At 59.5% G+C, this 11,018-nt stretch overlaps 1 protein-coding gene across 1 annotated transcript in view; it reads right to left on the minus strand.

The window, feature by feature from the left end:
• The window catches only part of KCNH6 (potassium voltage-gated channel subfamily H member 6), a 35,249-nt gene extending 24,231 nt beyond the window's left edge, over window positions 1-11,018 (minus strand). The window contains exons 1-2 of the mRNA XM_051640297.1: window positions 10,943-11,018; window positions 7,575-7,805 (exon numbers count right to left, since the gene is read on the minus strand). Coding sequence (XP_051496257.1) covers window positions 7,575-7,805; window positions 10,943-11,018 — 307 coding nt within the window. The remainder of the gene's footprint in view (window positions 1-7,574; window positions 7,806-10,942) is intronic.

The raw sequence follows: 11,018 nt of genomic DNA on the forward strand, positions 1-11,018 counted from the left end.
GAGCAACCATGGATACCACTTTCTGGCCAGACAGAATGGACCAAGCTCCTTCCATGGTGGCTTCTGCCAGGTGTGGATCCCTGACCTCCCCATTCCCCCAGGCTCTGATGACCAGGGCTTAGTGGGTCTGGCAGGGATGTGCTGCTGCCAACGCGATCCGACGCTCTCCCGCTCTCCCCACGGCCGGGAAGGGGATGTCAGCCTTTCCACATGTAATTTTAAGGAGCTCAGGGCCTCCCATAATCAGGAGCAGATGGCCAGCATCGGGCAACTTCAAAATCTGCCCTGACGTCAGGGATGTGCACACACACAGACACACACACGCACAGGAACGGGGGAGAAATGGATACGGTGAAATCCATTTAAAGGGCCCGGCAGCCGGGGATTATTCCCTTCTTTCTGTCTTTATTTCATTGTTGTTCACCACAGGGAGAGGAAATCCACTTAAACTCATGAGCTGGGGAGGAGGCAGGGGAGGGATTTTCAGTGGACAAGGAGGCTTTGAAGGGATGCACGGGCACGTTGTGGGCTGCTTGTGCGTGGAGGCAGAGGGGACGGGGAGAAGTGAGCTCCTTTTCCCTCCCTTTGGCAGGATCTTATGGGATCTGAGAGGCAAGAGGTGTCCTTGGGGTGATGCCAAGTGAGGCAGGAGTCCTCAGGAGGCACGTGCCTGGCAGGATGATCCGGTGCCACCCCTGGGATGCTGCAGCTCTGTGGGTGCTGATGGTGTGTGCAGGGGCTGTGCCTTCTCAGCTGGCAGCACCAGGTGCTTTCTCCTTTGGTGTGTTATAAAATGAGGGTTGTTTTCCCTACCCCCGCCCCCCCTCACAGGTGATTTTGAAGCATGACCAACTTCCCGAGGTCCTGCAGCCTAGCAGGGTTCATTGCCATGGGCAGCCAGCAACTCCATGCTTCCTTCCCTGGACTGGGAATTCTGATCCAGATGTCCTGATCCTGGTGCATGTGCCCTGCCCTGCTGAATCCCTTCCCTTTTCCTTCCTAAGCTCTGGGGGGTGGTGGGAGAGGGTGGCCTCTGGGCTCTTCTCCCCATGGGGGCCGTTCCTAGCAGGCCTGGTGTGGCATGGACAGGGTTAATCCCAGGCTGATGCTGAACAGCTGAAAACTGGGCCCAGTTACATCCAGTTGGAGAGATATAAGGAGCAGCTGGAAGGAGACTGGGGCTGGGTTTGGGAGGCAGCTGGTGTCTGGTTTGATGCTGCAACTCTGGGAGGTGCTGAGCCTGAGCAGCCGGGGCTGGGGCTGGGGCTGCTGTGAGCCCTGATGCTGATCCCAGGGGAAGCCCCCCCCAAAAAATCAAGTGGCCCTGCCAGGCACAGTCCTGTGCTGAGAGCTTGGAGCCCGTGCCCCATGGCATGGCTGGTGTCAAGAGGATGATGGAGCACCCAGGATGGAGCTGGGTAGGAGCAGTGGGTTCCCCTCAGCCTGACCCAAAGACAGAGCATCCCCCCAGGGTTTGGGGTCTCTGGGCAGCTGTACTGTGGGGTGTCAGCTGTGTTTTGGGGTACCCCCAGCTCTGTGCAGAGGCTGCAGCTGGGAGAGCCCTGGTACCTTGTGCCCTGACTCCCTTTCCCTGTAGCAAACCAGCCTGGACTCTGCAACTGCTGAACCTCCTAAATGTCACCCCCCAAAAAAACCAGGCACTCCAGACCTGTTCCAGTGCTGGTGGGCTGAGCTGGCCTCAGGAGGGACCCCAGCCCTGTGCTCCCACCCTCCTTCCCTGATCGACTGTCCCCATCCATCTGCCTGTCTCTTCCCTTCAGCTGTTCAGCTAATCTGTCTCCATCCATCTAATTTTATCCAGCCACCAAATGATCTCCTGGAGGAGCCCTGGGGACATTCACAACCTGCTGGGTGACCCCCCCAGCCTGGGGGGGCTATAGGAAGGCTCAGCAGGAGGGATGGGACATGGAGACTGTTCTGGAGGGTCCCAACGTGATGGATGTGGGTGGGTTGGGAAAACCACCTTGTTCCCCAAAACCCTGGGCTGGGATTGATCTTCCCAGCACCCAGCCCACCTCCCCCAGGCTGGGAGGTTTGTGCTTTCCAACTCATCTTGTTTTCTGACCTTGATAAAAGCCAGCACTTAAAAACATTAAAAAATGTCATCGTTGGGGGCCCTTCCCCCCCAGCCCTCTTATCCTCCGTGGCTGCTGGTGGTTAATGCACTTGTTGCTATTATCAGTATTAAACTAATCAACAGGACACGGGGGTTTCTGAGAGATGGACACAAACCAGTATTGCTATGAATATTAAAAAAATCAAGCTATTAATCTCCCCTCCGAGCTCTTATGGAGCCCCTCCCTCCCCCCCAGCAGGGAGATTTAATCTGCAGGGTCTCATGGCAGAGTGGCTAAAATCTATGGTGGTTTTATATAACGGAGAAGAGCAGAGGGGCTGGGAAGGGCACAGGGGGGACAGGGATGGAGATGGAGCTGTGTTCTGGGGCTGCCTGGCCCTGCTGGGGAGATGCTTGGGAGAGCTGAGCCCTGTTCCTGTCCAGGGATAAATCAGTGTCAGGGTGTGGCAGGAACTTCAAAGGGAAACGCAGATTGCTGGGAGGCCCCACAGCAGATCCTTGAGGCTGGATGGAAAATGATGGAGGTGGGGGCTGAGGTGGTGGGAGATGGGGTCCCCCTTGGGGTCTGGGGTGAGAGGTGGGGGCTGAGGTGGTGGGAGATGGGGTCCCCCTTGGGGTCTGGGGTGAGAGGTGGGGGCTGGGGAGCCCCCACACCTGGGTCTGCATCCCCTTACACGGGGAGGGGATGGTGCTGAGGGGTCTGCATCAGCCCTGAGCTGGGCATCGGGGGGAAAGAGACTTGCTGTGACACCAGATTGCCAAAACCCCTCCTTGCAGCACCCCCTGAACTGCTGAAATGACCTTATTAAGTAACGGCAGCGGGACGGAGGGGACGGGGTGATGAAGAGCAGGGATAGGGATTCCTGCCCCTCCCGGGGAGCTCTCCAGTGGGAAGCAGCTGCAGAGGGGGGGAATCCAGGAGCCTCAGGCAGCTGAGGGAACCCACGAACAATGTGGCTGCAGGAAGGATGCCTGTGAGCCCAGCAGGATGCTTTGGGGGGTAGGTGGAAGGATTCCCTGATCCCCAGGAGCCAAAAGGAGCACAAGGGGTTGGCAAAATGCAGCTTAACCTGCAGCAAGGGAAGCAAGTGGCCACATCCAGGCCCAGGATCTTTCTCTCACTAAATTCCTGTTGGCCACAGGAATTAATCCAGTTTAGCCCGGGGCTGGTGGTGTTTCCTGGGGCTGTCTGGTCACCCCAAAGGCCCTGTCCCTATAGCACATCCCACTGGGGATGCAGCAGCTGGTGAGAATGGGGATGGAGGGTTTGGGGTGGGAATTGGGGGGTTCTGCCAGGGCAGGGATTTAAGGAAAAGGGCTCCTGGGAAGGATCCATGAGGGTGCTGTGGATGCTCTGGGCCTGGCCCTTCATTCGTGGGTCATCTCGTCCGAGCACAAAGGATCTAAGGAGCAGCAGATGATGGAAAAGGTGTCTATTCCAGGTTTGTATCCTGATGGCACAGTCCCTGGGGCAGAGCCAGGGCAGGGGTGGCTGGAGCTGCAGTGCAGCCAGGCTGGGATGGCAGAATAAGCCCTGAGGTGTAGGAGCTCTGTGACCAAAGCATTTGTCATTGCGAGGTGGCATGTTTAGAAGTCCCCATCTGAAGTCAGGCCATGGTCTCTGTCCCCTTCCCGAGGTCACAGCCTGGCTCTGCCAAGTCCAACCCTTAAAGGAGCTCAAAGCCCTGGTTTGGCTTAAATCCCATGTTTTTGTAAAAACAAATGGCTCAAGCTGGGGTTGGGGTTTTGTCAGCTGGCTGTGCCTCCTGCTCCTCCAGCACCCAGGAGGTCCCCTCCGTCCTGCCTTGTCCATCCTTCAGGACAGTGGCACAGGATTCCAGGGGCTGCCAGCACTGGCCCCCAGCCCCAGTGGGTCCAGGATCCAGCACCCTCAACAGGATTTGCCCTCCTGCTTCCAGTGAGTCCATCGGGCACGTCACACGTTGCTGCTTATAAAGCCCTTCAGAGGAACCTTGGCTGGATCCATCCTCACCTGCCTTAGCCAGGGCTTCCTGACAGCAGCCTCTGGAGAGGTGATGGCTGTGCCATGGGTGTGACCCAGCCTAGGGACAGAGGGGACATGTCACATGAGCCCCCCTGCCCCACCAGGAGCAGTGACACCCCACAAGTCATGCTTGCCTGGCCACCAGCCCTCCAGGCAGCTGCCTGCTCAGCCACCCCATGGGGAACTGCCAGGGGACATCCTGGGTGACACCGGGTGCCCCAATCACTCTGTGATCCCCCCCTCTCATCCCAGAGCCCCCAGGGGAAAATCCCAGTTTATGGCACCAGTGTAACCAATTTGCTGGACCGATCCTGGTCCCTAATCCCCAATCCCTGGCCTCAGGGGACTGGCACAAACTGGTCCTGCTGGAAGGGCCCAGCTGGGGGCTCTGCCCGGGGAGGGGACAGGGGCAGAGGGTGTTGGGGCTGCCCCTCCAGTAGCTCTGGCTGTCTTGGCTCTGTGTCCCCCCCTTCCTATTCACCAGCATCACGTTCCTGTGGATGGAGAGGGCTCTGCCAGCTGCTGCTGCTGCTGCTGCTGCTGCTGCTGCTGCTGCTGCTGCTGCTGCTGCCCGGGCTGTGCCAGCCCCGGGCACCCGCGGCCACCGGCCCCTTGCCAGCCCCCCTGGGGCTCCTGCTGCTGGATTCACCACCAAGCACATCACCCCCGGGGAGGAACAGCCCCAATCCTGGATGCAGCTCAGCCCCACCAGCCCCTCAGCGCCATCCCCAGGGGATTCCAGGCTGGAGGGGACCTGGCACACGCCCGGACAGCGGGGTTGGTGGCTGTGGAGCTGATCCTGTGGTGACCCCCCTGGTCGGGGCAGCCCCAGCTGGGCAGCATCTTGTGAGGGAATGAACTTTTCACTGATCTCCAGGCTTTGAGCAGGAGATTAGAGCCCACACACACCGTGACCGGGCTCTCCCCTTTTCCCAAGGTCTTTTTGGGGCTACCGTGGCCAGGAGGAACAACTGCCCTTGCTGGGCTGGTCCCATTTTCCCCACTGGGATCAGGTTCTTGGCTCTGTTTTGGCTGCCTGGAGCTGGGCTGGTTGCTGGCACCCACTTCTCAATTTATAATGAAATAGTGACAGGGTGGGTGTTGGGTAAGGACTGAGCAGCCAGGCTGTCCCCAGGGACACACACCCCATCCTACAGCACCCTGCCTGGATACCCATGGGTGCCCCCTCCCCACATAACTCCATCCATCCCCCCACCTCCATCCATCCCATCCTGGCCCTGTTGCGGGGAGGCTCCGACAGGCAGATTTTGGGGCTATAATCTTGTCTCTGGCAACCAGGAAAGAGAGGAAACGACCCCACGAGCCGCAGAGCCGGGAGTACCGCAGTCATAAACAGCAGCTTGAGGCTGGAGTTGGTGCTGCTGGTATGAAAAGGAGGACAGGCAGGTTTGGAGCCTCCACTGGCTAATTAAGCAGCAGCTCCCTATAATGCAAAGGCCTTTTCTTTGCCGATAAGACCCATTTATAATGGGCTGAGCAGTCACAGGCTGAGTGCTGGGGGGAAACAATTGGAAAGCATATTGTTGGTGGGGCTGGGTTTTAAAAATAGACATGAAGGGCTTGTGTCTGGGCTTTTCTTTTTTTCTTTTTCTTCCTTTTTTTTAAAAAAAATATTTTTAATAAAAAAAAAGAGAGAAGAAAGCATCTCAGAGCTGTGCTGAGGGTTTCCCATGGCCTGGAGGAAGAGCAGGGATCCCGTGAGCCTGGCGGGAACGCTTCGAAGCAGGGAAGGTGGTGCTGGCTGGGGTTCCCAGCTGAGCAGTTCCCCCCAGGGATGGACATGGGGAAATTCTCCCAGGGGAGGGGAACAGGGCTGCACAGGCTGTCCTTGCCACGGCCACGCGTTGGCGGTGGGATGGGAGCAGGGGACAGCAGGACAGCCTGTGCCTGCTTCCCCTCGTGTCTCCCGGGCTGTGCTGGGCTCCAGCCAGGGCTCTGCAGCCAAAGGGGGCTCTCCCAGCCCCACTGCCCAGCCCTGCTGCACCCAGGACCAGCCCCAGGGGGAAAAAGCCCCGATTGTGCCCATCAGGAGGAAAATCACTGGAAATATGTTTGGTGAGTGGTCCAATCCTGCCAGCAGGCAGGGCCTGGTCCTGCCGGGTTAACTGTGCAGTTAACACCCAGTGGTGCTGCCAGTGGATAATTCCTGGGGGCAACACGCTGGCACTGGGATGCCAGCCCAGGAGATAGGGTCTGGGAGGGAGGCCAGGACACCCAGGTCCCAGCCCTGGAGATAGGGTGCTGGGCTGGCAGCCAGGACTCCTGCCTTCTCCTTCCCTTTGCTTCCAGTTGTTTCTCCTCCCTCCTGCTGCTGGCATCAGGGTAGAGCCCCGTGCTCAGGGTAGAGCCCCGTGCTCAGGCCCAGCCCTGTCAATATCATCTCAAAAAGCCCCACAGGTTGTAAAAAGGAAACACTTCATATTTGTAACCTCTAGCAAGCACCAGCTCGGCTTTCCCCCCCCACCTCTGCAGCCTTGGCTGCTGCTGGTTTGCAGCATCAAGGGCTAAATATTTATTTAACTTCCTGCAGTATTAGAACTAATCACCAGTATTTTCCATCAAAGCTTCATTTTCATCTTAACGTAATTCCATCTGTGCATCTCCAGCCGCATCCTGCTCGCTGGAAAGGCAGCTCCAAGGCTGCTGCCTGCACCCGCTTTTGGCAGAGCCAGGGGGGATCTGTCTCAGCCCCATCTTGGAGCACAGACTGGGAAACCTGTATCTCAAGCCAGCTTCTCCATGGGCTTCACATGGGATCCTCATTCCTGATGTAGGGACCCTGTGAACGATGCCACTGCTTGGTGCCGGAGCTCTGAGCCATCACCAAGGGTCCAGTTCCCAAATAATCATACCATTCCAGGCTGATTTGGGATGGAAAGGACCTTAAAGATCATCCAGTCCCACCCCCTGCGTGGGCAGGGACACCTCCCACCGGACCAGGTTGCTCCAAGCCCCATCCAACCTGCCCTTGAAGGCAACCTGGGCACCCTGTTCCAATGTCTCATCACCCTCATGCTAAAGAATTTCTTCCTAAAGTCTCACCTAAATCTCCCTCTTCCAGTTTGAAGCCTTTCCCCCTCATCCTATCACTCCTTGCCTTTATAGAAAGTCCCTCCCCAGCTTTCCTGGAGACCCTTCAAGTACTGAAAGGCCACTCTAAGGTCTCCCCAGAGCCTTCTCTTCTCCAGGCTGAACAACCTAAACTTTCTGCAGCAGCAACTTCCATTGCTCAAGGTCCCAACACTTCCAGTGCCCCATCACAGCAGAGATGGCTTCATCCTGCCAGGAGCCACCATGGACTCACCCTTGGCAAAACCCCAGGTCTGGGTGCAATCCCAATGCCCTGGTAGCATCAGATCCCCTTCATCTGCCACCACCCACTTCAGACAACCCAAATCCCAGGCAGGTGACTCCTCCCACCCCCGGATCACCCCCAAAAGCTGTTCTTACTGTCTTTGCGGTAGTAGAGGATCTCCAGCTTGCACTCTTCAGTGCCCAGCAGGGCCTGGGTGAGCTGGGCAATGGAGCTCTTGGTGGTGTCGGGGCCAGTGAGGAAGTCACAGGTGCAGGGTCTCTGCATCACCTCCATGCGGGAGTAGCCAAACATCTCACAGAAGCCGTCGTTGCAGTAGATGATGGCGCAGTTCTCCATCTGCGCGTTGGCGATGAGGAACTTGCGGTCTGCAGGGAGGCAGGAGGGCACCAGGCTTAGGAGGGAGGGTGGTGGGGACCTGCAGGGACAGGGGGGCAGCCTGGGCAGGTGGGGGGTGCTTGGGTTTTTTGATGCTCTCCACTGTGGGGCTTGAGCAGGGATGGGCTCCCTGGGGACACCGGTGAGAGGTTTGGGGGGAGAATGGCTGGTGCTACCCTGGGTGCTGCCATGCTCTTCAGAGGGAGAGAATCCTCCAAATTTCATGTGATGTGGTGACCGTGGGGACAGGGAGACCCAGAGGCAGTTTTTGCTGGGCTGGGCCAACTCACACAGCCACTATGTCCCACCACTGGCATGTGGGGACTCACTGCTGTGTCACACATGGACAAAGTGTCCCAGCCCAGCACTGCAGGCAGAGGGAAGAGCTTCAGCATCTGGCCTTTCCCAGGAGCTTATCAGGGACCTGAGTTATCTCAGAGACTTCCCACCCTTGCTCAGATTTGACTGAAGTCAGGCAAGGGGTGAGGGGAGGGTGAGTGTGAGGCTTGGCTCATGGGAAGCTGGGTGAAACCTGTCACACTAATGATTCTCCTGATGGTTTATAGGATAATTGCGCCTGCTGGGCTGCGTGGCCCTTATGCTCAGGAAGGAAAGGGCTCAGGTGGATGAAAGGGGAAACTGAGGCAGGGAGTGGTGTGCCCCATCCCCTCCTGGTGCTGCAGCCACCCAGGCTGAGCTGGGGCTGGACTCGCTCCCAGGCTGCAGTGTGGTCAGCACTGCCCAGCCCACCTCATCCAGCCTAGACGGACAACCAGACCAGGACACAGAGCCGCTTCTGTCCTTATCCTGGGGGAAACCCAGCCTAGAGTCTTGATTTTTGTATTTTTTTCCAAGGAGATCAGGGGGTGCTGGGCTGAGGAGGACCCTCTCTGGGACACATTTGCTGGGATGTGACAGGGGATGCGGATGCTGATGTGACAGATGCCATCTCCTCCCCCCGCTGCAGCATCTCCCTCAGCGTTTGGCATCAGCTCCAGGCTGGAACCAGAGGCAAGTCAGAGCAGAGGGTCCATTTGGAGGCTGCCTCCCAGCCCAGACCCCAATTAATCTCCTGGATTACCCAGGAATGGCATCTGCAGCCTGCATGTTCCAGAGCCCCGCTGCGCTCCGGCCTCGCCGGGAATTTCACCCAAACGCAGGAGAAACCTCCTCATGGCTGCAGCACCTGGTGCTGGGACCCACTGGGGTGGGGAGACCCCTCCCCAGCACATCAGGGCTCTCCCTCATGTCACCTGCAGAGCCCCAGCTCTGAAGGATGCCTCCCGGTAAAATCAGTGACCCCCAGGAATGATGCACTGAGGTCTCCTGCTTCATCCCACCCTGTGACAGCCCGTGGAGACCCTTTCGGGGGGGCTCCCACCCCAGCACCTTCCCTCTCCCTGTCGCTGGTCCTGCAAACAGCACAAGCCACCACAGCCAAATGTTTCTCCATCCCTTCTTCCCAGTCCTTCTCTATCCAAATCTCTCTGCCAGCTGGAAGGTGGCACAAGGACGGGACATTCCCCTGAAGCCCCAGCTCCTGGGCTGTGCTCCCCACCTGCAAGGAATGTTTCCCCATCCACTGCCAGCCTCATGGGCCAGATCCAGGCAGGATCCAGGCAGGATCCAGGCAGGATCCAGGCGGGGGTGACGCAGGACAGGATTTAGGGGGCTGGCAGGACGCCGGCACAAGCTGCTCTGAGCGCAGGGGATGTGACCAAGGCTGGGGTGGGAAGGAGCTGCAGAGCCCTGTCTCCATGGGGGGATTTTTCACCCCAGATTTGCTTTCTGCTCTGCCCTCACCTGCAGATTGGCCCACGCCCCCAGGGTACCGGGGTGCTGGGAGGGAAGCCTTGGGCCTCTCCAGCTCCAGGAGGGATTCACCGGGTGCAGCTGCACCCATGGGAGCTGCAGGAGGGGGTGAAGGCACCCACGGGCAGGGGAGGATGTGCTGCCAGTGACAGCGCGGTGACAGGGGTGATGGAGATTGGGGGCAGGGCTGGTTTGGTGTCTCCTAACACCCGTCACACCACGAAGCTGCCGCGGGGGAGCCCGGGGCGATGTTTTGGCAGGACCCAGCTGGTGCCCGACATGTCTGGCAGCGCAGGGGCAGGGAGAGGGGCAGGGACAAGGGGCCCTGGCTGCTCCCCCGCTGGCACGACTCGCCGCCTGCCCCTGCTGCTCCCCAGCCGCCGCTTCCCAGCGGGGACTGATAGGAACCAGGGACAGTTTTTCTCGCTTTCCGTCCCCAGGGTCACGTCACTCAGGGCCAGAGCAGGCAGCGCAGCTCTGGCAGGGGTGGCAGAGCCAGGGACGTTTGCCCACCCGGCAAACTCAGACACCGAGGAAAAAACCCTGGCGGGGGGGGTGCGCAGCCCCAGCACCCCGCGGCAGAGCCCGAGCACAGCTTTGGAGGGGACCCCAGTCCCCCAGTCCCCCTCTCCCCTCCCCGCCTGCCTCGGGGGGTTCCAGCCCCATCGGGGTACCCAGACAGTGGAGCCCCCGCCGCCCCCTCCCCACGACCCCCACCCGGCACTCCCCGATGCACACAAACTCTTCGCTAGATTTTTGCCACGAAAACCAGCCCCCAAAAATTCATGCGAAGGGATTACTCGGAGCACCAGCAAATGGCAACATTTCAGCAGGGACGGCTGGCTCCGGCAGCGCGGAGTTGAAGGCAAACAGGCTGCGAGCCCCGTCTGCGCTGCCGTGCACCCCTCTGCCACCCCTCCGCCCAGCCTTGCCAGCCGGGACCCCCTCCCCGCCACCCCCGGGACCCCCTCCCAGCCCGAGGATTGCGGGGGGCTGCGGCGTCTCCAGTCCCCGGGGAAACAAGCGGGCTGGGACCGCTCGTCCCCTTTGTGTCGCCCTGTCTATAAATACCCTCGGGGACACTGCCTGGCTGTCGCCCACCCCTCTCCCCCCACCCCGGGAGGTCACAGGGGTGCCTCCATTTCCCCGGGGACACCCCACGGGTGGCTCCTCTCTGCCCTCCCGCCTGTGTCGTGTCGTCGTCCCCCCCCCCCCCCACTTTGCTCCCCGTTTATGCCCCGAAGTTGGGGGGGGCCACCCGCAGCGGCAGGGGGAGCGGGGCCGGGGTTGGTTGGTGGGGTGGGGGGATACTCACTTTGCCCTTCAAATTTGCGGATGATGGTGTCCAGGTAGGTGTTTTGGGGGGCCACATGGCCCCGGCGGACCGGCAT

Source organism: Apus apus, chromosome 25 (genome assembly GCF_020740795.1).
Source record: "Apus apus isolate bApuApu2 chromosome 25, bApuApu2.pri.cur, whole genome shotgun sequence".
Lineage (NCBI taxonomy): Eukaryota > Metazoa > Chordata > Aves > Apodiformes > Apodidae > Apus > Apus apus.